The following is a 27,625-nucleotide window of genomic DNA, read 5'->3' as shown; positions in this document are numbered from 1 at the left end:
TGCTTGGATCCACAAGCAATGCTCATGGAAGCAGCAGTCAAGAGAACAAAGGACACATTGCATTGGGAATATCTGCTGCCCAAGACCTCTGTTAAGTGTTGAAAAGCAAGGACATTACTTTGAGGATGTGCTTGATACAAGCCATGGTGCTTTCAATCGCCTCGTGTGAAAGTTGGACATGGGCGACTGTAGACAGAAGAAGAATCAATGCAATCGAATTACGGTGCTGGAGAAGACTATTGAAAGTAGCATGGCGGAAGTCCAACCAGAATGCTGCTTGGAGACAGGGACAACATACTTTGGACATGTTGTCCTGGAAAAGGACATCATGCTTAGAGAAGTAAGAGAGGCAGTGAAAAAAGAGGGAGATCCTTAACCAGGTGGATTGACACAGTGGCTGCAACAACGGTCTCAAACGTAGGGACAGTTGCGAGGATGGCACAGAACCAGGCAGTGTTTCGTTCTGTTGGGCAGTCACTATGAGTCAGAACTGACTTTAGGGCAAATCACAACAATGACAATGAGGGCAAGTCCATCATCACTCCTATGTTGCAGGTTAAGAAACAGAGGTACAAAAGCCCAAGAAGCTCAGATCCCTCAGGATAAAGTTTGGATTAAGGAGGTCTTTAAAGTCCACTGTGCCCAGTCTGCTAGCTGCCCTGTGTGTTATGACAGAACCCTGGCTGCTGGCTGGCACGCCTTTCTCCCACGTAGACAGCTGGGGAGTTCAACCTGCGGACTTCTTGCCTGAACTGTTGGTGACCCCAGGGCACATGCTAAGCAAAGCCCACTGCCTTGTACTAGGTCCTGACTCACAGTGGCTCTATAAGGCAGAGTAATCCTGCCCATGTGGTTTCTACAGCTGTGCATCTTTATGGAAAGGGAGCTCCCCATCCTTCCCCTGTGTGTGTGGTGTTCAAGGGAAACATTCTTCCTCCTGGCGGAAGCCGCTGTGCATTTGAGTTCTTCTGTTATGTGAATTCCAACCCACACAGCCTGAGTAGCAAGTAGCTACTTTGCTGTTACTTGGGAATCTTGTATCGCATTCAATTACACTGGTACCAATAGGAAATGCTAAAGATAATCCTCAAACTATTCCAACTGATGTGCTACTCAGTTGTTTATTGCTCTTAAAAGGACAGTCGATACACAACTGCTATAGTGATATCAATATCACGGCACGGAGATATTACAAAGTCCTTTACTCATCTAGTATCCTCTGGGCTTGTGGTTATGGGCAATTGTAAGTACTTAATTAGCACTAATTGAATGAATTAACAACTGCTTGTTAATTTCAGTGTTATTATTTCCCAAATCATAATAGGGAAAAAGGAAGGCACTGGGAATGAATAAGTGGATAAAAATAAAACTAAGTCAGAAACAACAACATAACAAGAAAGATAACACAAAATCTTAAACTCAACAGGAAACATGGGTGAAAGAATTTAGAAGTTCTGCACATCCTATTTATCATCCTTAAAAGCAAAAAATCTTACAAGATCATGAAGGAGATTTTGTGCATGCACTAGTCTCCAATTTTATACCTTTATGCTATTAAATGCTTGTGATTATTTTGTGAAATTTTATTTACCTAAACATTTACTTTATGTTAGCTTTGCAATAAAAAGTTGAAAATGAAAAAAAAAAGCTTTCCTTAAGATATGGTCTATGTAGATGGGTAGTCTGCTACACTCACATGGACCTGTATTTATTTATTTTAAAAAACTGGTTTTCAAAAGTACAAAGAGAAAGGTGCTTAGTTCAACATGACAGCGATGTTCTTTGGCATCTCTGAGCATGATGGCAGCAACTAGTGCTACACACAGTGAGTCCCTGACTTTTCAAAGTCCTCTGTCCCAACCAGACAATTTTCCCCTGACAACCCTCTGTGAGCAGAGCAATCTGAAAGCCCACCATTGTACCACAGTGGAAGCAGCGTCTGACAGAGATTTGCTAGCTATCTCCAAAGGGACTCTGTCACCAAGGACTTCAAGTCTCTCAGTCACTTCAAGTCCAGCTGCTTAACCCCTTGGGACGTTCTCAGCAAAGACACAGCATAGCATAGGAGTTCGGGACAACTCCTGGGTGCACATCCGGGTTCCACAGTTCACTTGACCATTAGCAAGTTGTTTTAGCCTACGGTGGCTCAATTTCTTCTGTACACTGGGAACGCTCGGTCTGCCTAGGGTGGTTATGAGAGTTAAATGAATTTATACTCGTAAACAACATGGAACAATGTCCCACTTAGCGCGATGGTTAAACCAGAGCTCTGCTGCCGCTCTAGAGGAAGACGGGTCCATAGTTTATCAGAAGACAGAACGGAATTCTATCAAGAAGTTGCTCCGTCACAGAACATTTAGAACCTGTCATTGAAAATTTCCTCTGACATTTTCAGGAAAGAACTTTTCTCCCACAGTTAATTAAAAGAGAAAAAAAAAAAATGGACCAAAGGAATTCACTTAAAGTTTCTGTTCAGAGTGTGTGAGATTTTATCCAAGCGTCACATGCAACCTTATCACTTTAGGCAAATCATCGAACTTCTCAGAAGCTAGTCTTCGATGAATATGACCTGTTAGGACTAGCCATCTCACAAGATTCCCGGGGAGGTCAGATGATAAATACAGGGGAGCTTGCTTGGTGATAATTAATGATATAAACCATATAAATTTTATCATTTTTTGCCATAACCATAATAAGCTCATGACTATAACAAGTTTCAAAATAAATATTGTGGAGGAAAAATCCCGAGTATGAGTCCATCGGAGTCCATTCATCGGTTGACCCAACAGCATGAAGGCACTGGGTGAATGGGAAGGTGGGAGGTTTACCAGGTCTCTGTGGATGAAGCTGTTCCGTTCCAAGTATTCCATCCCTTCGCACACATCCTGACACATGCTCAGCAGCAGGTCTCTGCTGAAATGGCCTTGTCTCTGCCGGAGGAAATTCAGGAGGCAGCCCCTTTCCATGAACTCGACAACAATGTAAATGGGTCTTTGCTGTGTGCACACGCCATAGAGCTGGACTAACTTCGGGTGTGTCAGTTTCCTGGCAAGGAAGATGTGCGTGTAGAGCGTTACTACAGGACGAGGGACAGGCAGGGGTATGAGCGGGGGAAGGACCACTTTCCATGTGAGCAGGGGAGGGTGGAGAAGATAGGGACTCACATCATCAGTTTAGCTTCTTCTATGAAGTCCTCCTCACACATGGCGCCTTCCCGGATAGTTTTGATAGCTACTTTGTACTGCGCCCGCCATTTGCCGAGCCTCACCACGCCAAACAGCCCGCTGCCCAGTTCCCTCATAAAGGTCAGCTCTGAAGGGTTAATCTCCCATTTTTCTGTAAGACATTAAATAACATTTCATCAGAACGCAGTCGGAAGGAAGAAATCATGACCAAGATCAACCTCAAGGTTGTAGGATAATACCATTATCAGTGAGACACAGAACAGAGCGGCAGCCTGACCCTGAATTGCAAAGCATGGCTTTCCACTCCCTGGGACGGACGGTCCACCACTGCAGCTTTCCTCACCCAACCAAGTGAACCGAAAATGCTTCGCGGTAGACAAATAATAATACTGCTTGAAAGTTAATGGTACCTGATGTGGTGGGGGGTTTAAATCGATACTTCTTCCTCTACCACGCTTCTCTCTACGCTGTTGTTTCAAATTCTATTGGAATTTACCTAAACCAAGCATGTTGCCACTGACTCGATTCCAACTCCTGGAAACCTCATGTGATACAGGGTAGAACTGTTCAGAGCACATGGCGTCCCTGGCTGAAATCTTCATGGATGTAGATCACCGAGCCTTTTCTTCTGTGGTACTTCTGGGGGGCTCCAACCACCACACCTTTGGTTGGTTGGAACCAAAACCCAGGGACCTCAGAAACAATCAGTTAACCTGCTGTTTACAATGCTTTGGCCTAAAACAATAATTGAGTTGGATGGCTTCTCTATTCTATCCATCTTTACAAGGGGTAACCCCTTAAAAAAACATTAAAAAGTTCCGCTCCACAGTGTAATTTTCATAGTATGCATTTTCCCATCTAGGTGAACATCTAGCAACTTCTCCAAGTTAGTGCCCCCAGTGGCATCATCTGGGAAGATTCTCTCTAGGGAGAGTGAATTTTTTCATAAAACCAGCTTCATTCAAACCTCATTTTTGTGATGACCGATTTGAGACAACAGTGTGAGACTGTGAATTTTTGTTTCCTGCTCAGGGAAAATGCTGCAAAATTGTTCTGATGTTGAACACAGCTTACAAGGACAGCGCTCTGGGAAAACCTCAAGTGTACAGGTGGTTCTCTCATTTCAAAAAGGTGAAAAGTTGATTGATGACAAGCTTTGTCATTCTGGACATCGGTCAATTTCCAGAAGGGATGAAATGTCACAAAATTCATCCACGTGTGCTTAAAGACGGATGACAGTGGAGCATTGAAGAGATGGGAAGTTTTCTGGACTATCTTGGAGCTTAGTTCAGCAACATTTTAATGACAAATTTGGGAATGAGAAGGGTCACTGCAAAATTTGTGCCTCAGGTTCTGACTGATCACAAAGCAGAGTGCGGAGCATGCCATGCTTTGAAGGAACAGCTCCTAAAGGACTCGGCCTTTTTTCTTCAAGGCCATTACTGGCGACTAGACACGGTGCTCTTCTTACAACCCCAAAAGCAAACATCAATCAAGCCGGTGGAAAATGTCACGGTCACCTCAATCAAGCTCACCAAGTGGAATAAAATGTCCAGATGATGCTCACTTGTTTTTGTGATGAGAGGGGGATAGTGCATTCCAAGTTCATTCCACCAGGTCAGAATGTGAATCAGGGCTTCTATTTAGAGGTTCTGAATAGATTGTATAACAGTGTGAGACCCAAAAAAGGCCTGATTGGTGGCAGACGGGGGACTGGCTTTGCCACCACAACAATGTAGCTGCTCACACAGCCATCTCAGTGCTCCAGTTTGGGCAAAAAATACCCCAGCATGCCGCTCTTTTACTCCCTAATTCCCCTGACCTCGCTCGGTGGGACGTCTGATTATTTCCGTGAATGAAGAAGGACATGAAAGGACAGTGATTGGATGACATAGAAGAGGTGAAGAAAAAAATGAGGGAGTTGCTGTCAGCCATCCAAATGAATGAGTTTGAAAAATGTTTCCACAAATGGAATTGCAAATTTGACAAATATATTAAGTGTAATGGAGAGTACTTTGAATGTGATAAGGTTGTTTTGGAAAAAAAGTTTAAACACGTCTTTGAAAAAATTCCATTTTTTCGGGTCGGGGGTGGGGGGTGGGTACCTCCTTGTGTATCCCTGTGCGTATCCAACAATGGTGCTGAGAACCAGGAAGAGCTTTGATTTATTTAGATGTAACATGATAAAGCTAATTTTCATTGTCAGCCAATTTTCTACTGGGTTATGAATAATGAAAGTAGAAATCTTTGGGTTACTACAGCTGCAAGCATAATCATGCAACATAAAACCCCATTCAATATGCAAATAAAAAAGTTTCCCCATGTAAGAGTCTATGTCTGAATTTGTCTTATGACAATGAATTCTTGTCAAGGAACATTCGCCAAAGCAGCAATAAGATGAGAGTTACCATAGCTGAAGCCTGCAGTTGTTGGCGCGGTCTCTCCCTTTACACTAACTGGGTACCGCAGCCTTGTGACGAGTCCTAGGAAAGAAAACGAAGATTGCAGATGAGTTCATTCTTTATCATTATGAATGGGTCCTCACGAAAACAGAGGCATCTAAACTTCATTCACTTGTTCGTTTTCTGATCACCTTCCAGGTATAACACAACACAGAGTGATTAGCTGTGACATTAAGAAGAATGTGGGGGTGGGAACAAAATCTATGCAAGGGATAGAAGGGGCCTGTGATAGTTGGGTTTTATGTCAACTTGGCTCAGCCAGGATTCTCAGTGGCTCAGCAGTTGGATCTGGTAGTCCCCCATGAAGTGACCTAACAGTATAATCAACTCCATGATGGAGTTTGCTGTAGGCTGCAAAGCAGTTGTAAGAGGATTAGGGAGGAATGAAGCCAACTTACTCAGGCCACAGCCCTACTACTGTCGAAAGGATGCTTCCTTAGGGGTGGGGGTGGCCTGCTCCTATTTAAGCAGACTCTGGGGCAAGGCTTGTCTCTTCTTGCTGGTCTGGATCCTGCATCTGCCACATCAATCTTTGGTTCTTAAGACTTAAGCCAGCAGCCTGCCATATTGTCTGCTGACCCTAGGAACCATCAGCATCTAATATCTGACCCGCCAATCTTGGACTTGCATCCATCAGCTTCCTGCTTCCTGGTTTGTCAGAACCAGCAGCTACAAAGTCAGGAAAACCCTCCAGGTTAGCACGTGGTCCATGGTCTTGAATTAGATAGGACTTGTCCACTTTTACAGCTGTGCGAGCTACTTTCTGGATATAAATTCTTTACACATACATCACTGCATTTGCTTCCCTAGAGAATGCAGACTAGCACAGGGCCATAGGTAGAAAAATCCTTAACAATGAAGTTGCATTTTGAATATCTTAGGGATGAAGTTACTATGTACAGTGCTAGGAAAAAGGGAGGCAGGAGGAGAGGCAAGTGCAGAGTGGGGAAGCAGAGGACCAGAAGGATATAAAGACTAGGACTCTGCTCTCTGAATTGACATATTTTTATAGGTCATATTTTCTCTCTCTCTCTCTTTTTTTAAAGTCATTTTATTGGGGCTCGTACAGATCTTATAACTATCCATACATCAATTGTATCAAGCATATTTGTACATATGCTGCCATCATCATTTTCTAAACATTTACTTTTTATTTAAGCCCTTGGTATCAGCTCCTCTTTTTCCCTCCCTCACACCCTTGTGACCCCTTGATATATTATAAATTATTATTATTTTCATATCTTACACCAACCACTGTCTCCCTTCACCGACGTTTCTGTTGTCCGCCCCCCCGGGGGTGGGGCACTGTTGCGTGTCCATCATTGCCATCTGCTCCTCCTTCCTCCCCTCCTTCCCCCTCTTCCCCCACCTGTTAGCACTACTCCCATTTCTGTTCCTAAGGGGTTTATCTGACCTGGATTCCGTGTATTGCGACCTCTATCTGTACCAGTGTACATGCTCCGGTCTAGCCAGAACTGGAAGGCAGGACTGGGGTCATGATAGTGGGGGGCGAGGAAGCCTCAAAGAACCAGAGGAATATTGTGTGTTTCATTGGTGCTACACTGCGAGGTCATAATTTTTTTAAATGTTATCTCTACTTGTGTTTTTGCTTTGGTTTAGTTTTTAAATACCATGAGTTTATCAGGGACATGGTCAACTATTTCAAAACAGTTTTAAATTTGAAGTCGATTTCTAACAACTCACCTGCTGCATTGTGCTTGTGATATTCAATAATTTCAGGAATTGAACTGAAAGCGTGTTTCTCTGCGAGGTAATACTTCTTTGGAGATGTTGTTGTTTCCTTTATATGATAATGCCTGAAACCCGAGGACCCTTCTCTGTAACAAGAGACAAAATGTGTCAGAACTAAATTGGAATCACTCAACGTGCTTCTTAAGAGGTTTCCCAATATAAATGCTATTGGCCCCATGCTCTTGTATACTTTGCTTTCCACATGAGCAGGAGGAACGGTTTCATACACTGTTCACCGGCAACAGACTTGGCTGGTGAAAGAGAAGATTACCAGCCGCAGCATCAGGTGAGCACCTCAAACGAGAGATTGCCTTTTATTCCCCCTGTGGCAAACATGGACATGGCTCCTTACCCCACTAAAAGTGATAAATGAAACAAAGGTGCAAAGTCCATGTTCATGATCTCTCTAGAAGACACACCCCTTCCAATCATCTCTTGCTAAAACACATTTCAGAGTAGTGCTCCCAGGGACAAAGCTTACGTGCCTCTGGTGACCCCCAACCTGGTCTCGTTCCTCCCTTCACCCGGCCCTCCCACAGCACCGCATGCATTTGTTTCAGTTCCGCACACTCACAACATCCCTGCACCTGCGGGCTCTTGCTCCCAGAGGAGGGCAGTTTCTAGAGAAAGAAACTCTCCCGGCCCTCCAGTCAGGTTTCAGTTTGAGTGCTACTTAGGAAACCTTTCGGGACTAACTCAGATATATCTGGGCCCAGATCACTATGGCGGCCTCCTTGCTGATCTGTAGCCACTAAGCTCTTTGAGGGCAGGTCTGGGTCTACGTTGCTCACTGTGCTATCATCCCCAAATCTCACTGCCATCAAAGTGATTCTGATATGTAGTCAACCCTATAGGATGGAGCAGAACAACCCCCGTAGGTTTCTGTGATGCTTTATAGGAGTAGAAAGCCTCAGTTTTCTCCCACAGAGCAGCTGGTAGTTTTGAACTCCTGACCTTGTAGTTAGCAACCCAATGCATAAACTACTAAGTTAGCAAGCCTCAAGGGTTTGGCATAAACCCACAGGTATGGAGTCAAATTCATTTCATGGTGCTTCCACATAGGGTCGCTGAGTCTGTGACTCTTTACAGGAGCAAACAGTATCATCTCTTTCCTGTGGAGCAGCTGGTGGGTTTGAGCCACGGACTTTAGGCTAATAGTCCAACGCCTAACCCATAGTGTCACCAGACCACTTAGCTTAGTGCATAATCACTATATACTGACTCTTGCTGAAGTTTCTAGTCATTCTCAATGACATATGTACACACACACACAAATTGTGGGTAAAACATTGAAAACATAGATATCAAAAAATAGGATAGGCTTTAGAAATCAAGGTCAGATTTCCTTTTAAAGGCTGAAATGTAGCATCATTTTTCTTTCTTTCTTTCTTTTTGCAAAGTATGAAACTAAACAAACTCCATTGGAAGTCCATACAATAATTTGGAATTAAAAAAAAGAACAGGTCTACTTACCCTCCAAATTTCGTATAAAGAGAGACTGTATACAAGCCTGGCTGACTGGAGTCTCTTACCATGAAACCACCTTCTTTATCCTAAAATCCAAAGAGATCATGTTTTTAAATTCCAGTGAAAAAATATTAAAACCTCGAAGAAAAAGCCCAGAACCTGATCTTAGGATTTTAAGATTAGTCTCCTTTGCTGGAAGATCTGCTTTAGAGTGGCTTGTTTTACCAACAGGGCACATGGACTCTCCAATTCGTTTGAACTTCCTACCAATCTTCACAGTAATGGGCCATGAAATTCATTAAAAATAAATACACACACTCTCAATTCCCAACAACCACAAACTCACTTGCCGCACACTGCAGTGACACATACCAGCAAGATAATTTCTAAGGATGTCCCCACCACCCCAACAGACAGGATTTTTACAATTCCTCTAGGTCCTAAATGTGTGGGAAAACAGTTATTAAAAACAATATTTCTTAGTGACTGGGTTTCATTTTACATATGTCTCAGTTCTAAGCTTTGAGACTTGACTCAGTGTCATTTTCATACTCATAGTATTTTTCTTGCAAATGTCTCAGTGTTTTTTATAAGAACGTCATTGAAAATTGTTAATCCCCTTGATAGACACTGTCTAGTTTCATTCTTTATAGCAGAAGAGCTGAAGGCACAAGGAACTCATGCAGAAAAAAAACATCAGAAGGCGGGAATGACACTAGATGACTGGAGGATAAGTACCCATGAAGTTTCAAACTGAAGATCAAGAAATAAAAGCCACAAGCCTCAACTACCTCTCCACTCAAACAAGACAGTCTGTTGCATTAAAATTTACATAGGATGAAAAGTATAATTAATAATTGGAAAAGAAACCACATTTTATTCTTAGCTGTGCATGAAATTAGGTAAGGCCCCACCAAAGCATCTGTAAGAACAATTCGGGACACTACTACTTTATTATTTATGTAAACAAAAAACCAAATTCACTGCCATTGAGTAGACTCTCACTCACAGCAGCCATAAAGGAGAGAACAGCACTGCCAATGTGGGTTTCCCCGTCTGTAACTCTGGACAAAAGTAGAAAGCCTCATCTTTCTTCCAGGGAGCAGCTGGTGGATTTGAACTGTTGGCCTTGTTTCCGACAGCCCAGTCTGTAACCCACTACACCACCAGTACAATAGAATAACAATCATAGTTAATCGATTTAGTGAAAAGTGTAACATTTGCTGCTGTTGAGTTGATGTTGACTTCTGGGACCACAGGTGTTACAGGTGTTACACCATAGAACTGCGCCACGGCGTTTCTTGGCAATCATGTTTTTTTAAAATTATTTTTCAAAGATCATTTTATTGGAGGCTCTTACAGCTGTTATAACAATCCATACATCAATTGTATCAAGCATATTTGTCCGTATGTTGCCATCATAATTTTCTAAATGTTTACTATCTGTTTGTTGGCAGGAGTTTTGCCAGGTCTTTCTTCCACAAAACCTTGGAGTGAGTTGGAAGTGCCAGCCTTTCAGGCTGTGGTCGTGTGCAAAACCTGTGTGTACCCCTGAAAAACTCCAAAACAAGCAAAAGCTCACTGCCATAGAATCTATGCCAATTCGAAGTGACCCTGCAGGCCAGGCTAGAACTGCCTCTGTGTATTTCCGATACTGTAACTCTTCACTGGAGTAGGAAGCCCTGTCTTTCTCCAGAGGAGCTGTTGGTGGTTTTGAACTCTGACCTTATGGTTAGCAACCCAACTCATCCCCACTATGCCATTAGAGCTCCTTTTGTACTACCCCGGCACCTCAAAAAGGATGACATTCTTGATTGAGAATTTATTCTACTTTAATAGGCTCATGCATTTAATCATCAAAATGAGGTAGGTTCTGGTGTTAGCTGTTTTACACCACAGATAATGTGAATAGGGGACACAGACAGGTAACATAATTTGATGCACATCATACAGAGGCAGTGCCTCCATGGAAACGCCATCAGAGAGGCCCAAAGCCTGGGGAGGATCAGGCCTGCTTATATGTAATTTGAATCAAGCAAATTCACCCTGTTCTGTACTTTCTTTCAGGCTCTCTGATGGTGTAGCAAATTATCCTGCTGAGCTGCTAATGGCAAGGTCAGCTGTTAGGAACCACCAGCCACTCTTTGGAAGAAAGACGAATGAAGTTTTCTACTCCTGTAGAGAGCTGCAGTCTTGGAAACTGTGGTAGTTACGTAATCTGGTGTCAATTTGAGGATTCAGAGTGAAGGGGTGGAGTCCAGCCTGTCAACCGGGTAGTAGCTTGATGACCTCACTTGGAGGCTCTAAGGAAATAAATAGCTCACCGGAGGCAGGACAAATGCTCACTCCTTGTAAGACATCTCCGTGGAGAAGGCACATGGAGAGAGGCTGATGGAGCCAGACCTCTGGAGCCAGAGAAGCCAAGTGGAGACCCCTCCCAGCCCCGAGGTGCTCACAATGCCACTGGATCCACAAGACTTCCTACCCACTGGTCTGCCACCTTTCTACATTTGGTGTCACTGCATGTGTTTCATGAGTCTGGAGAAGACTTTATAGATTGTTATTGGACATATAGGCTAATATCAGACTTATGGACTTGATCTGGACTGGGCTGGGATGTTTTCTCAATATTCAACTGCTCTTGTATATAAAGCTTTCTTATGCACACGAGTGTCCATGAATTTGTTTCTCTAGTCTACCCAGACTAACACAGAAACCCACTGGCGCAGTTCAACCCTGTCCGATAGGGTTCTTATGAGTCAGAATGAACTTGATGGTAGTGAGTTCTTTTGTTTGTTTGTTGTTGTTTTACTTTCTGCACATAAACTACAGAAAAAAGTAGCTAACAAAATCTCTACTGGTGGCAATAAGCAGGAGATAAATTGGAAAGCATGGCTTTAAAAGATTGGGAACTGTTAGTAAGTAGCATAACTAGGCTGTAAATGCAGAGGCTGTTTTTGGTCCAACCTCCTTCTCTTGCAGACATGGCAGCTCGCCCAGAGAGGCTGAGCCGGGCTCTCAGCAGCCCGCTGCACTGCCGCGCTCCCTGCTGCACCTTAGCTCGGTGCTGTCTCTCCCTGTGAAGTGTAAGGTGCTCCGCACTTTGATTTCTTAAGGCAGTTTAACATCATACTAAAACCTCTTTGGGTGAGCGATAGCTATCACCTAATGTTAAGGCTACAGGAGTTGAAGCCAAAAGACCTTATAAAATAGACATCTAACGTCGTCAGGAGAAAGGAAATCCTTGTGTCTGCTATGGTCCGGATGAAGCATGAAAACCAGACAAATACTGTCCGGTCCTCCTCTATGAAATATCCCAAACAGGCAAAGCGACAGGGGTCAAAGTTTATTCATAATTACTGTAGGGGAGGGACAGTGGAATGGGGGCAATATGCTTTATCAAAGTAATGATCATAATATAGTGTCACGCAGAAAGGGGAAACACTTCTAACGATTAAAGTCAAGGAAGCAAATGATAAAGCAGCAGCGAAGCCTCGAGAAGTCACGCATGATATAAAGCATACCTATGTCCACATCTAATTAATTAGACAAATGAATAGAAGTAAAATGCAACTTTACTGATGGTCTAGTGACCTCTTTGTTTCGGCTTCCAGCACACAGATGGACAGATGTACTCGTGAGGGACCGGGAAAAGGACCACAGGTGGAGACCAAGCCCGGGAGACAAGCAGGAGCACTTACTTCACTTCGGAGGAGCTGCTCGGCCTTGCTTCTGTTCGTGTTCCTGCAGTACCACCTAAACAGAGAAGTTGCACTGAAGGCTCGGGGTATTTAAAGCATGGTTTTCATTTTCTTTAGGATGAGCCAAGTCATATTCCTCAACAGCAGCAAATACAAATAAGCAAGATGTCACTCGCAATGGCAATACATGACTAGAAACATTTCAATGTGTATAATTAGAGAATTTTCCCTATTCGTATTTTACATAATATATTTCTCCTAAATTTTTATTAAAGTGGGCTCAAACTACACTTGTTATATCCTAATCTGAAATTTTCATACACCAGGAGATATGGGCATCTTTGTCAATCAATATGGCTCTCTCTATGAAATTACATAGCTGTGTCATGATGTCCTTAGGTCATTCTTCATTGCTCTACATAAAAATCATTTCTACCATTTTCACTATTATAGCAAAAGAGATTTTTATTCCTCACGCTCAAACATGCAGACAATGTCATTTTCCATTATTGTCTTTAATTCAAATTGAATGTTAACCCTCACCTCCATCCCACCGGGGTGGGAAATTCACACATACTTAGGGACCAAGTGTTTAATAACCTTTGAACGCTCACGGCCTATGATCAAAGTGAAGAGTCCCGGGCCCACTAAAAATTCATCTAAAATAGGCTAAACAAAAAAAGAGTTCAAAGTTGAAGGCCAAACACAGTGGTCTGGTGTCTTTCCATTGGCTGTTGTTTGCCAATTCATGGGACTGTGCTAGTGAACGCCTGGTCTGGACAGAAAGGCAGGGGCCTTCCCACCTGAAGCCCGTCCTCAGTGCAGTCAGGGAGACTCACAGAGGAGGGGGAGAGTCCCTGAGAAGACAGACCATTTCCAAATTGAGATCTATCCCCCACACTCCTGGCAATGGCTCCTAAACCTTGTTCTCTAAAAATCTGTCTTTGAATTTCTAGGCATCGGAAGAGAAGTTTCCAACTTAGATGAGAAGTGTCTTCTTTCCAATTCTGTCTGCAAATGATCACTTGGCGCTCAGTCAGACCGACTTAATACCAAGCCCTAGTTTTCACCTCTTAGCATCTTCCCTCATTGAAGGATACGGCAATATTTTCCAAAGATGCCTTTAGGAACACATGACTGATCTGCATATCGTTCAAATGATAGAGTGCTGTGACTTTGAGCCCAGTAATCCTTTTCTAGACCTTAAGGGACACTCGGGTGACAAACAGTTGGCACAGGCAGAGGAAAGAGATTGGGTTGGCGTTCTTCCTTGACGAAATGAGCAAAGCATCAATAAACAGACTTCCTCCGAATGACCACAAAAGAGTGTTTGGCAAAGATGCACCTCGCATTTAAACCACCCAGCCACTAAGTGCTAGTGGACAGTGACCGCTGTACTCTTTGGGGAAAGCAATTTGGCAGCACGTGTCGGCTCATTAAAAGACAGCAAAACCCCAAAACATGGCGATCAAATCTACTCTGACCCATGGTCACCCCATCAAGGTCAGTGTAAAACAATACTCCAGAGCATAATTTTCGAAGGTCTTTTTAAAAGGAGCTTAGGCATTTCTTCTATGGTGCCTCTAGGTAGACTTGAATGTCAGCCCTGCTGATGACCAGCTGAGAGCATTGACTGCACCACCCAGCGACCGGACCCTTTCATACAGGGATCAAACAAGATCAGGCTTAGCCTTTAACCTGATACTCAGGTCTTCGAGATCTAGCATAAGCAGAGAACCAGAAAGAGGCGCTGCTTGTCATTTTTATATAATAAGATCCCGAAAACAATCCAGTGCAAGCCCAACATTGAGCATTCGGGTATATATTCATATAACCATAATAATGATATATTTCTATTATATTCATAAAAAGAAACAATAAAGCATGTTTGGGTTTGTTTTTTTAAGGCCACTCTAGAAACTCTATTTCTTGAGTAAATGAGCCCATTCCCATGGAGGTGATTCTAGTTCCTGGCGACTCTAGAGGATAGAGGAGACTTGCCCACAGATGCCCAAGGCTGACCATCCTTATGTCTAGAAGCAGATAGGCCGAGGTGCTTCATGTGGAGCAGCTAGTGGGTTTGAACCTTTAAGCTTTTGGTTAGCAGCAAGACCCTTAACCACTGCCTCTACCACCCCACCCCTAAGAGTCCCCCCCCCCACTCAGTGAATAAACATGTTTTCTTGTTTCAAAGGCACATAAGCTGTGGGCGTTAGCTTCTCCTCTGTGGTCACTGCTTGCAGCCCATTCCGCGGTATCTGCGTTCACGTACAGCACCTTCAGGTAAGGTGTGCTTCAGGAGCCCAGTCTCACAGGCCTGTACTGCACTGGATATGTTGGCAGTATCTTTTTAAAAAATCATTTTAAGGGGGCTCGTACAACTCTTAGTACAATCCATCCATTGTGTCAAGCACATTTGTATATTTGTTGCCGTCATCATTTTCAAAACATTTTCTTTCTACTTGAGCCCTTGTTATCAGCCCCTCATTTCCCCCCTCTGTCCTCCACCCTGCCTCCCTCATGAACAATTGATAATTTATAAAAAAAAATTTTTTTTCATGTCTTACACTGACTGATATTTCCCTTCACCCACTTTTCTGTTGTCCATCCCTGGGAGGGGGTTATAAGTAGATCATTGTGATCTATCCCCCTTTTTTCCCTCGCCTTCCCCTTCCCCTCCTGGTACGGCTACTCTCAAAATTGGTCCTGAGAGGTTTATCTGTCCTGGATTCCCTGTGTTTTGAGCTCTTACCTGTACCAGTGTACATGCTCTGGTCTAGCCAGATTTGTAAGGTAGAATTGGGATCATGATAGTGTGGAGAGGGATGAGCATTTAAGAAATAGAGGAAAGTGGTTATGTTTCATCATTGCTATGTTGCACCCTGACTGGCACTTCTCCTCCCCGCGACCTTTCTGTAAGGGGATGTCCAACAATGAAAAATATCTACTGATCTTCAAACGACCTTTTGGAGGCAGGAAAATGAAACCCTCAAGAAGAAGAAAAGCATCTACTCACTCATATTGGTCTAAGTTGTTGGCTTTCTTTGGTGTCACGTAATTACTGGGGATGTAGCCTTCGCTCCTAGAAAGAAGATTAATACTTCAGGTAAACTCTGCCAAGGCTTTCCTGAGAGGTTTTTAAAACAAACAAAGATGATTCCCTTCCTGCATAATTGAAGCATCATCTCCCCCTAAAGATCCTATCTGTACCAGGAGCAGACTCCCAGCAATGGAGTTGGCACTGGGGGTCGGGTGAGACAGTGGGCGTTGGGGTGAGAGCTCAAAATCAAGTAAACACGGGAAGCTGTTTTCTTAATAAAGCTTAAAAGAGACTTAGGTCTGTCTACGCACTTATTTACCCGTAAAGAGGTTGAAAGGACTCACTGTTTCCTTCACATCTTAAATTATCTCCTCTTTTCCTTTCTATCTAGTATATAGATCAGTGATGACCAAAGTGGGCGCTATCACCTCCTGCGGGGTGTAGAACCATCCAGAGTAGCTGCAAAAGAAGCTTTATCTCGGATGATGGGCAAGACTACAAAAGTTTCTCAACACCAGGGGGCGCCTAGTAATTCCCCCCCCCCACCTCCCCCCCCAAAAAAGAAGAATGCAGCAAGTCCAGTACACTTGGGAACTTATGAATGAATGGTGCTTGCTCTTTAACTCCCAGCGTGTGCACGTGTCTGTGGTGCATGGGGTGGCTGTGAGGTGGAACCAATCCCACGGCACCGAACAACAACGATACGCTGTCCACCTGAGACCCGTGAACACAACGCATACGTTAACAAGGACGCTCCCGCTATCCTCTGTCCTTTGCAATCATGTTGGGGAGGGCGGTGTACGACACAATGTCCTCTCAAGTCAAAATAATTAAATCAAAGCTATCACGGGCCAGGAAGAGACTCGTGTATTTTAATTTCAGGACAGAGAGGTTTGATTGACTTGCATGTGTTGTGTGACCATTAATGAATAGATTGTGGTACTTTGAAGTCATAGCGTGCACTTTCATTTCCATTCAGCTGATCCAGTGTCATTGCACGACAGCACAGAGTGCGTCTCGTCTCACTCAAGGTCAAGCTCCACCAACCCACTGTGTGTCACACACACACACACACACACACACACACAATACTTACCCATATTTATCTCTGGCTCTCCACCAATGGACATCATTCTTTTCTAATATAACATACTCTTGGCCTCTCTCTAATCTGAGATCATGTGCTTCCGTTGCCTGGAAGTCATACATTGCTACCACGATGTCTTCACTATTATCTTCTTCTTCAGGAGGAATTGGTGGGGGAGGCCTTCGCTAAGGAAGGAAGGAAGATATTGTTTGGAAGTTCAGACGTTTGTTTAAATTGGGCATGGAGCAAATCCCTCAATGATTCACACATCACAAAATAAAACCGAAACCACACATCAACATGAGGTCACCCTCTCATGAGTTTGAAGATGGTGCTAACGGCTTCTTGATGGGTTTCCTCAGACAGGAGACGAACAAATGTGCTATTAAATAGAAAAAACCTTTGGCTTCGTGTCAGGGACAGTTTCCAGAAGAGCAGTGGACAACATGTGAATAGGGGCCAAGAGGACTGTCGGTAGACCCACCATGCAAAAGGTCTGCCAGAAAGAAAGAACTCACTACAGAGCCTTTTATCAGGTCTCGGGGGGGAAAGAAGAGGCTTTCTGCTCCTAGCAAGGTGAACGGCATTGGAATCCACAGGGGCAGTTCTGCTCTGTCCGACAGGGCTCTTGGGGATCAGCAATGACTCAATGGCGATGGGTTTGGAGAATTTTCTTCCCACTCAAAAGAATGTATATTCCTTTGTGCCATTGATGAAGGAGTTCTGGCCACCTGCTAGGATAAGACTGCTAAACCCGAGGCTGGTGGTTCAAGTCCACCTGCTTCTCTGAGGCGGAAAAACGAGGTTGCCTGTGCTGAGAAAGACTGACAGTCCCAGAAATCCTACTATGAGTTGGAATGGACTCGAGGGCAATGGGTTTGGTTTGGTGTTTTGTACGTACTATGAGCAAGGCGCACTGTGTAGTACCTGACATGTCTCCAACCCCCTTATCTATTCTTGCTTATTTTTTTTCCCCCAAAACCATTTTACTGGGAGTTAATACAGATATCATATTACATCATTTAATTACCTCAAGCAGTATTGTACAATTGCTACCACAATCAATTTCAAAATATTCATTTCCTTCCTGAACTCCTTGCCCTCAGCTCCCTTTTAGCACTGCCCCCCCCCCTGCCCCACCCACGACCAGCAGCACCACCGTATCCCTCAGAAAGCCTTATTTATTCTACTTGCTGTCCCTATAGTTTCATCAATCCTGGGTTTCATCTTCTGAAAAACAGATACATATAACGAAGAGTCAAGAGGATGACCCCCAATGACATAACACATCTGAAATAAACCCCAATGTGAACAAAACGAAAAGAAAAAAAAAAACCCAACAGAAAATGTTGAAAACCAGATCAAGCCTAATGTTCATCAGAGAGGGGATCAACTGACAACATTTTAGCCATTCAAGCCAGGTTTATGATTTTGGTCTACTATAATCATCTCTCTAATGCACTGTATTTGGTAACTGCTTTCCTCCCATCCCCCTATTATGGACAAAGGGACATCGCTGGAGGCTTATTTCCTGTGTAGATCCTACAAAGGTATCTTGGGTTCCCGCCGTCGTCGACAGCCTTCTGCAAACCAGACTGTCACAATTTAGGCTCTGTTACTATTACCTCCTTTGACTGTATGCGACTTATAGTCCTTCGGTGACTGACGTGGGTGTGCTTCTTCCCTGTAGACTTAGTTGACATCTCTCTTAGATGGCTCTTTGTTTGGAGACAAGCCTTTAAGACCCCAGATGTGACTTTATGTGATAGCGGGCACCATCTAATTTCTTCACCACACTTTGCTATAGCACGCCTATCTTCTGTGTACCCTTCCTGGGGGTGAGTATTGAGCAGGGCCATGATGTAAAAACTAATTGTTCTTAAGTTGGAGCTAGGATTTAGTGTGAGCCCAAAACTCATTCCTGGATCTATGTTGTTGTTGTTTTCAATCTGCCAATTTTCATTTTGCAGTTACGAAAACAATGTAAGTAATCCAGCTACATCCCTCATATCAGACTCAAGACTAGGTGCCGTCTGGTCTCAGGTGCGTGCTTTTCTCCCCACATCTCCCTCTTCCAAGGCACTGAGTCACTGGTCATCCTTGTGCCTGAAATGTTCCTTGAGCACCCACACTTCTTATAGAACCCTAAGCCAAAATACAAGGCCACGGATAATACAGGTCTATTAATATTATTTGACACCAAGACCCAATGCAAAAAGCCACAGCCCATCTACTCTTGATCTTAACTGTGATCCTGGCGGCAACCGGCTGTCATGGAACGAATACAAACATCCTCAGCAAACCACAAATGCTTCCCGAAGGTCAAGGCCACTTACCTTCTTTATTTCGGGGGCTGGAGGTAGTGCTTTTCTTATGCCTGAAAATGACAACAACAGATCAAAAAGGTAATCCTCTACCATCCACAGAAGGAGATAGTGGTGGACACGCCTGCTTCTCCTGCTCTCCGTCTGCGGCTGCTCGTTTATCCCACTCTCCTGGAGCAGAACTCGTCCCTGCTGGTCTTTATTTCAGAGTCAGTCTGTCTTTCTGCCTTCCCTTCCTACATAGACTGGCAATGCCACCAGGACTTGTCATTTTTCTTTGCATCTGCCACCACTGTATATGTCAGACATTCAACGTATCAGGTCGGATGCACGGTAAATAGGAAAAAGGAACAGGAACACACAGGAAGATAACCAAGTTGGGTCAGTCTCATCTCTAGTCTACAGTACGAGAGTTCTGGCGAGCACTTGCCACCAGCTGAAGATTTTATTCCCCAGTTAGATGTGGCAGTCATGGGGCCAAATTGACATTACAAGGCTCTGTGCATAACTGCCGGCGTCATTTTTAGATTCCACCTTTAAAAGGTTCCCCCTGGACACCCATGGCCACGTTCCTCCCTCATTGCTATCAGGAAGAGAGAGAACTGAAGCTGATTCTTATCAGCCCTGGGCCACACACCACTGAGGGATGATTACATGGGACTGAAAGACATGTTCTCTAGTTGAAGAGACGTTTTTTGTTGTTTTGTATTTTACAGCAAGTTAAGACTTTACACAAACTACTATGCCTTAAGGAAAAATAAATTAAGAATATAAATAATAGCCTTGGAAACTTGGACCTTCATTTTAATGTGCTACATTAAAGTTAGGCCATCCCAGGAAAGTCACATGGCCAGCACTCAGACTTGAGGCCTCAAGAGACCAAGAAAGTCGTCTGGCCTGGCCCGGTATACGAGGCAGCGTCCTTAGGGCATGGCAATTTTACTTGTATCCAGAAGTTTGGTCTCGGTGATGTAATTAAGAATACAAGCAAGAATAAAAAAGTATGGTGTATGTGATAGCTAGACTGTGTGTCAACTTGGCTGGGTTAGTGTTCAGTGATTTGGCAGTAATACCTGAGATGTGATATAACACAATGTAATCAACTCAACTCCATGATGGGCTCTAACGTCATAGAATCACCTCTGGGAGCAGCTAGCAGATGTGGTGGAATGTCGACTCCTTGATTAGGTCACGACCTTGATGCAATTGGAAGAAAGATACCCCAGGGATGTGAGCTGATCCTTTTTTTTTTTTAAGCAGACCCTTTGGGAAAGCTTTACTTCTGCTGGAGCTAGATCCTGTATCCTGGTTTGTCAACTTCCTGCCATACTGCATCCTGATCCTGGGAGCCATCAGCAGACAGCTAACCTTGGATTTCACTTTGCATCCACCAGCCTGTGGTCTTCCTGCTTCCTGGTTCATCAATGCCCACAGTTACATGAGTCAGAAGAAACTTCCACTTACTGACTGACTCATGAACTTGGACTGGACGGTATTTACCTGCTTCTACAACCATGTGAGCTATTTCTTGATATATATTTATTTCTATATACACATCCAGATAAGGATCACTGGTTTTGCTTCTCTTGAGAACCGCTTAATATGGTATATCAATAATTGTTGTTTTTGCTGCTGACAAATTGACTTCTGACTCCAGGAATCTCCAAGCACACCTGGGATCAGATCCTTGTGAATTATATGGCTTTCGTTGACTGATTTTTTTTTTTCAAGTAGGTTTTCAGGTCTTTTTGTTGTTGTTTTTTTTTCCTTCTAGTCTGTCTTAGTCTGGAAGCTCCACTGAAACCTATCCACCATCACAGCAACAGCAACCTCCAATGACAGACAAGTAGTGGCTGTGCTTGAGATGCACTGCCCAGGAATTCAACCTGACATCTCCCACACTTGTTGTTGTTATGTTTGCTGACTCGGTCTTACTCCGAGCGACCCTATGCACAACAGAAGAAAATCTTACACCCTCCTCACCAGGCCACCACCTTTGAGCCCATAGTTGAAACCACGGTGCCAAGTCATAGTCCCAAGATGGAATTCGAGGATTCTACTGTTAGCCCAATCCAAGAATCATGGGTCTTTTCAGAGCAGCTACAAAGGTGAATCTCTCTCTGTGTACATGGAGCTTATACCTCAGTGTGATTTCTGCTTCCATGATTTGTAATAGATTTATATATCTATTGTTCATCCATACCTGGGTATCACTGTGAACACCTTATTGATCTGAAAGACTGTGAAGTCGCTGCTACAATCTACTACACCCCATTGGAACGTCCATAGCGCCTCCTCAGCTAACAGATGCAGCGTGCCTGAGGTTTCTCGCTACACACCTCGGAGAAACTTGCTTGCTGAGGAAGACACAACCATCTCTCGCCATCTTCCTAACCATCAATGTTAAGACCAGCGGCTGAGGATACTACACTGGGTTTTTGTCTTCTGTAGATTCCTTTTTCGCGGGCTTAAACGTTGAATGAAAAGTTTTCCTGAACAGAACTTGCAATTTTCATGAGGTAGTCCCTGTGCTAATGACAGCCTTACAATTTAGTCTCACAAAATATGCCAGCTCACACTTACAGTGTGCCAGGAAGCACGCAGGCCATACTTAATCAAAATAAAATTGTTTGGAGTCAGTTTTCTAGCTGTTTGACAAAGTAGCCCACCGCTTTCTCGCCAATGGACAGTGCATACATTCTGAGAACACAATCTTAGACGGAACAAGTACTTACTGCTCTCAAAAAGATTATACTTTTCACATCCAGGTGCGAGTTTTTCCGTTTGTCTGCAGCACTGATAACTTCCATCGGCCCAAAATTTAGGGTGATATTTAATCATAATGTTGTTGTTGTTCTTTATTTCTGTAATTCACAGATCCAGTCATGGTTAATGGGATAAAGAAGATGGCAGGATATTTTCTAACACAATCCTGACTTATTCCTCAGCTACGACATCAGCTCTTGAATGGGCATTCTGGAAAAAAATCACTTGGTTCTTACTTACGCCCTTTTTGGATGGTGTGTCCTAGTTACTAGATGTTAACTGCTGCAGGACCATGATGGAAAAACGCAAAAGTCAGCCAACCTGTGACCCTCCCCTGCCTTCACATGCTTTGTGATGAGGATGGTGTAGAATAAATCACCCACTTCAATACTTTCCATACAAGCAAACCACTGACTTCTTGAGTAAATGCCAACTACATGAGCCAGTTCTTTGAAAATACCGTATCTTGTTGATGCTAAAAGCCCAGCGCTGTACCACCTTCAAACATATGGTATGCTACATTAGAGCACCATTTTCTTAGAAACATTATAAACGCCACCAGGAGGAACTGGTTGTTTAAAAGGAAAATTATGGCCAAGGTGATACTATCACTTACAGTAAGTCCTTGGAGATTAATGAGTGATAAATACAGTAGGTACTGTTTCCATACTTTGGTCTTAGACATTATAATGCTATGTGTGAACATTCTGACCATTCATATTTCACAGATCAAGATTTCACAGTGACTTTTTTTACCTTCTTTTAACTTCTTTACCCACCGGTCCCTGCTTTGTACACTGGGTGCAAATATGTAAAGTGTGTTAGCATCATGGACAACCTGGAAAAAAAATCAACATGATAGAGTTAGTGAGACATGGATATAGCGTGTCTATCTAACACCGTGTCCTTCACACCATCCACTCAAACCTACCGTCAGCAAGTCAATTCTGACTCATAGAGTCTACATAGGACAGAGTCTAACTAGGGTATCCCATGCGGAGTTTCTGAGGCTACACATCTTTCATTTTTCCCTCAGTAAAGTGCGTGAGATTGAGCTGCCAAGTGCTTTAGCCTCTGTGCCACCAGGGCTCCCTATTACCTCAGGCACCCAATATCAATTATTACCAAGTGACAGATTAAACATCAATTACAGTAGATTCAAAGAACCTATATTATTTTCTTACAAAAAACCTATCTATTTCATACTTTGCACATTCAGTGAGTACACCTATTGCAAAGGTTTATGCTTCCATAGAAGAAACAAATGCACTGGCCAGGATAGTTCCCACATCTCCGGGCTTCTGTTAATCCTTAGATAAGCTTGGTGTACTAGGAAAGCTTCTACTGCAGTGTGTTTTCAGAATTATAGATCTGTTCAATGGACTCCATCTTCAGTATCACATCACTTGCCGCAATTTGTCAGTACAGTGGCTAACCTGGCTACACAGATTCTGAGAAAGGGACTCAGAGAGTGATCCATTTGAACGTGGTAAAATTAAGCCGAGGACATGAACTCCAGGGATTTTTTTCCCCTTTGATCTGTCACTTTGGCCTTAACAGCCAGTTCCATGAGCCTGTGACTTGTGTGTTTTAAAAATGAGCGAATCTCAAAAAGGAAAAAATCCAAATACAAAATTTTGATACCTAAGGCTAGTTTGGCACATGCTGCTGCTAACTGGCATTTTTGTGAGGCATTTCTAGACACAGCACTGTCGTTAGGGGCCTCTGAGTTGGTTCTGACTCGCGGAGACCCTACGTACAATGGAACGAAGGAGCCCAGGTCCACACCATCCTCTCAATTGTTCTTCTGCTCGAGCCACCGATACAAGCCACCCCGGCGTCAATCCATCTTGTTGAGGACCTTCCTGGTTGTCATGATTCCTCAACATGATAAAGCATGGGGCCCAAAAATTCTTTGTCCATTTGAAATGTCCTCTTCAGCACTTTGATTTCATCGTTTCTTATACCTCCCATTTCATTTCTGATGACTTCCATGTTCTCTAGATTCATACTTTATACATTCCAAGTTCTGATTATTAATTGATGCTTGCAACTTTTTCTTCTCATATTGAGTTGTGACCCATCAGCAACGAAGGTCCCGAAGGCTCTCCTCTTACAGGGTTGACTCCATTTACATCATGATGATCAACTTGACTTGGAGACGGTAGCTCTTCCTCAGTCGCATTTTGAGTGCCTTCTGACCTGAGGGGCTCACCTTCTGGCCCTATCTCTGAAGATGCTCTGTTTCTATTCATGTGGTCTACCCTATGGACATCACCCTTAAGTTCAAATAATAAATCTCTAGTGTTGGCACCTTCCGCAGGTTGGCAGGCTGTTGGAAGAGAGATTTGAGGTCCAGTATCCGTGTAGGTACTTTCTATGCTGTTCCCATATGCAGGACAAATGAGAAGTGCCAGAGCTCTCACGAGCCTCCCGTCTGGTGATGAGTCACCCCATCACGGCGGAAGCTGTCAGGGGAGAGGGCTTGGCACCGGTGCCAGTTTCAACAAGGAGGAAGTACTCTCCCTTAGTAATGCATATCCTTATCCTCCCTCCTGTTTATAGCTTCATATCCTTATCCTCCCTCCTGTTTATAGCTTCATTCGCGCATTCATTTGTCAATGGACATTTAATGGCGGTGTGGTGGAAGAGAGATCAAACAGATGTTATACTTGGGCTCAAATCTTGAGAAGAAACACCACCTCCTAGGGAATCCCCAGCGGCCAACAGAAATGACTCATCAAAGAAGTGGCTCTCTAGGCAGCTGGCTCCTCCTTATTTTCCCCATCCCTTCTGCGCAGCGCTGAGTCACCCAGCTAAAAGCAACTTGGCCTTTGGTCTTGATTCCAGAGTGTTGGACCACACCTGACGCTAATAAGTGGGCGTTGACCAGACCAGGAGGAAACACCCAGGGGCCTGATGCTAAATCATGAGAGGCATGATTTAATTGATCATGGTCACATGGGGAGGCTGTTAAGTTACTGGCAACCCTAAGGCTCAGATGAGATTCCCGGTTGTTGGCCATGCTCGGAATCAGGCAGTGCACCGCTCTTTGGGATATGGAAGCACTGGGCTGGAACCCTGCTAGACACACCTTAGGTATCTCTTCGTTTGTATTCTTTTTGGTTGAAATAAAGACAAAGCCCTACGTATGGTATACGCTCTGTGAGAATCTGTAAGTTTTTTTCAGTTGAAGTATTGAATCTCCATAGGCAGCAAGAGACATTCAGGGCTGACAATGGCCAATTTGACAGGCTAAACGATGTTCTTCTAACTTGTGAGCTCCAGCCTGGCTCCTGGTAGCTCAAGGCAGACAGAGAGAGTGCTACCTGGGCCCCTGGCAAGGAGGAGGGAGAAGTAAGAAGGTGAGGCCTGGCTCCATCCCTGTGATGTGAGGATCAGATTCAGGCTTGTAGCAACAAAGGCGAGACTTGGCTATTTTGCCCTCGGTTAGTGCACCTTCCTAACCAGATGCCATTGTGTCGATTCCAATTTCTGGATTTTTGATGGCTGACATTTTAGGAGTGGATTGCCAGGCCTTTATTTGGGGTACCTCTGGGCAGACTTGAGCCTCCGACCTTTTCTGTTACAAGCTCAGTGTGTTTGCACCGCCAACACGGCCCTATCTTTTCCTGGCGGTTAGAACGTGCTCGCAGACAAACAACCCGTCTTCTCTTGGTAGGTTTCTTTTCTCGTTTCTTTCCCCTTCCATTCTCTGGCACCTCAACCGAATGCAAACTGGCCCTATTCAGATGGTAAAGTAGGAGCTATGCTTTTTTATTTTAATAAAAGAAGGCATTTTCCCTTTTCAAAATCTGCTGACTCAATTTCAGTTGAGGCTGAAGCCTACCACTTCTCCATTTCTAAGACTGATTCTCATTCGTTCCATATTTATTCATCTTGACAATTAAAAGCGGTTCAAGGCTCAATGCTGTCTGTCATCCCTATTTGTATTATCATTCTTAGCCAATTTAGGGCTGACAACCTGGCCCCCTTTACCAAGTGACTGTTGTTGGCTGCTCTCCAGCAGGCTTCCACGGACGCAAGGTGACGGTAGGTGTAACAGAATGAAATGCTGCTCCGCTCTGTGCCATCTGCAAGAGTGTTTGGCATTTTATCAGCCCACAGTTGTGGTCATTGCAACTGCATCAGACAATCCTCTCTTGTGACTCATAAGGTCTTCATTGGCCAATTTTTAGAAGAAGTAGCTCACCAGGTTTTCCTCCCTAATTTTTCTTAGTCTGGAAACTCCACTCCACCTGCCCACCATGGGTGACCCAGTTGGCATCTGAAATACCAGTGGTATAGCTTCCAGCATCATAGCAACATGCGAGCCCCCTCCATTTCTCACAGTGCGATAACGGAGACAGGTGGCTTAGATGGGAAAAACAAATCCTCGTTCTAAGCCCACAACCATGAGGCTCATATACTCCCCACCCACTGGCCCAAATATCTAACTGTCGTCAGAAGTGTGTAGGACTGACATTTCTGTTGAACTTCAAATGTAATAACACACACACACCCAGAAAATTGCATATGTACTTAACATATGCAAATTAAAAGATGATTTAAATATGGCGTATTTATAGATCTGGGCATAAGTGTAGTGTTAACAGCAAAAAACAGTTGTAGTAGTAAAAGCAATAATAACAATAATAGAAACTAATAATTATCTTGTTTTTTCTTATTAGTTTAGGCTAATGATACACCACCTCAGTTAACTGCCACACTAACTCTCTGATGTTAGTACTATTACTGTTATTGTTTTCCAGCGTCTGAGACATGCTGAGAGGTAAGTGACATGTACAAGGGCACCGAGCAGGTCAGTGACAGGCTGCGCAGTTTGGACTCAAGGTTATCTCTCTAAGCATTTTACTATATTGTTCTACTGAGAAATGGCAGATGTAAAATGAGAAACGAGAAAAGGAAAACTAAATATAGTCCTGCCTCCTCTTGTGTTGTTGCCACAATTTTTGCTGTTGGGTTTGGTGCTGTTACTCACAGCAACCTGGTATACAACAGGACACCAAACTGCCTGGGCCTGGGCCATCCTCATGGACAAGGTTATGTCTGAATCCATTGGTGCAGACACAGTGCAAATCCACTTCACTGAAGGGCTTCTTCTAGTTCACTGACCCCCAACCCATGATGAACTTCTCCAGGGACTGACCCTCCTGGTCATCTGTCTAAAATAGGCGAGTCAAAATCTTACCACCCTTGCCAGTAAGGAGCATTCTGGCTGTACTTCTTCCAAGAAAGATTTCTTTGTTCTTCAACAGTCCGCGGTCCATTTTTCAACAGTCACCAACACTGTAACTCAAGTGCCTCAATCCCTCTTCAGTCTTACAAAGTCACTGTCTAGCTATGACTTGCATATGAGGTGTCGAAAGTGCCATGGCTTGGTCAGGCCCACCTTAGTCCTCCGAGCGACATTCAGCTTTGTAACACTTTAAAGAAGCCTTTGACAGTCTTCCAGTGGGTTGACCAGGTAGTGGTCTACCAAATTTCTTGACTTAGTCAAGTGAGCATTTCCAGGGCTACATTCAGTTGATGAGCCATTACAATGGTATTCCATCAATTCCTGGAGCCTTGGTTTTTGCTTTCAAGGCATCTTGGATTTCTTCCTCTAATACCATTAGTTCCTGATCATGTGCTCCCTCTTGACATGGGTGAATGTCAACCAATTCTTTTCAGTTCAGTGGTTCTGTTTATTTCTTCCATATTCTTTTGATTTTTTTTGCGTCATCCAATATTTTGCTCACAGAATCCTTCAATATTGCAACTTTGAGGCTTGAATTTATTCCTCAGCCCTCCCAGCTTGAGAAATGCCACGCTTGTTCT

General features: G+C 43.7%; 1 protein-coding gene across 1 annotated transcript in view; it reads right to left on the bottom strand.

The window, feature by feature from the left end:
* Positions 1-27,625, bottom strand: part of TEC (tec protein tyrosine kinase) — a 129,967-nt gene that overhangs the window by 9,805 nt on the left and 92,537 nt on the right. The window contains exons 4-14 of the mRNA XM_075544370.1: positions 22,541-22,622; positions 21,754-21,882; positions 19,031-19,071; positions 16,704-16,879; positions 15,584-15,649; positions 12,568-12,622; positions 8,873-8,952; positions 7,352-7,485; positions 5,594-5,668; positions 3,165-3,336; positions 2,829-3,045 (exon numbers count right to left, since the gene is read on the bottom strand). Coding sequence (XP_075400485.1) covers positions 2,829-3,045; positions 3,165-3,336; positions 5,594-5,668; positions 7,352-7,485; positions 8,873-8,952; positions 12,568-12,622; positions 15,584-15,649; positions 16,704-16,879; positions 19,031-19,071; positions 21,754-21,882; positions 22,541-22,622 — 1,227 coding nt within the window. The remainder of the gene's footprint in view (positions 1-2,828; positions 3,046-3,164; positions 3,337-5,593; positions 5,669-7,351; positions 7,486-8,872; positions 8,953-12,567; positions 12,623-15,583; positions 15,650-16,703; positions 16,880-19,030; positions 19,072-21,753; positions 21,883-22,540; positions 22,623-27,625) is intronic.

Source organism: Tenrec ecaudatus, chromosome 3, assembly GCF_050624435.1.
Source record: "Tenrec ecaudatus isolate mTenEca1 chromosome 3, mTenEca1.hap1, whole genome shotgun sequence".
In the NCBI taxonomy this organism is placed as follows: Eukaryota; Metazoa; Chordata; class Mammalia; order Afrosoricida; family Tenrecidae; genus Tenrec; species Tenrec ecaudatus.
The sequence above is the reverse complement of the archived record's forward strand: the minus strand, read 5'-3'. Positions and strand labels throughout refer to the sequence as shown.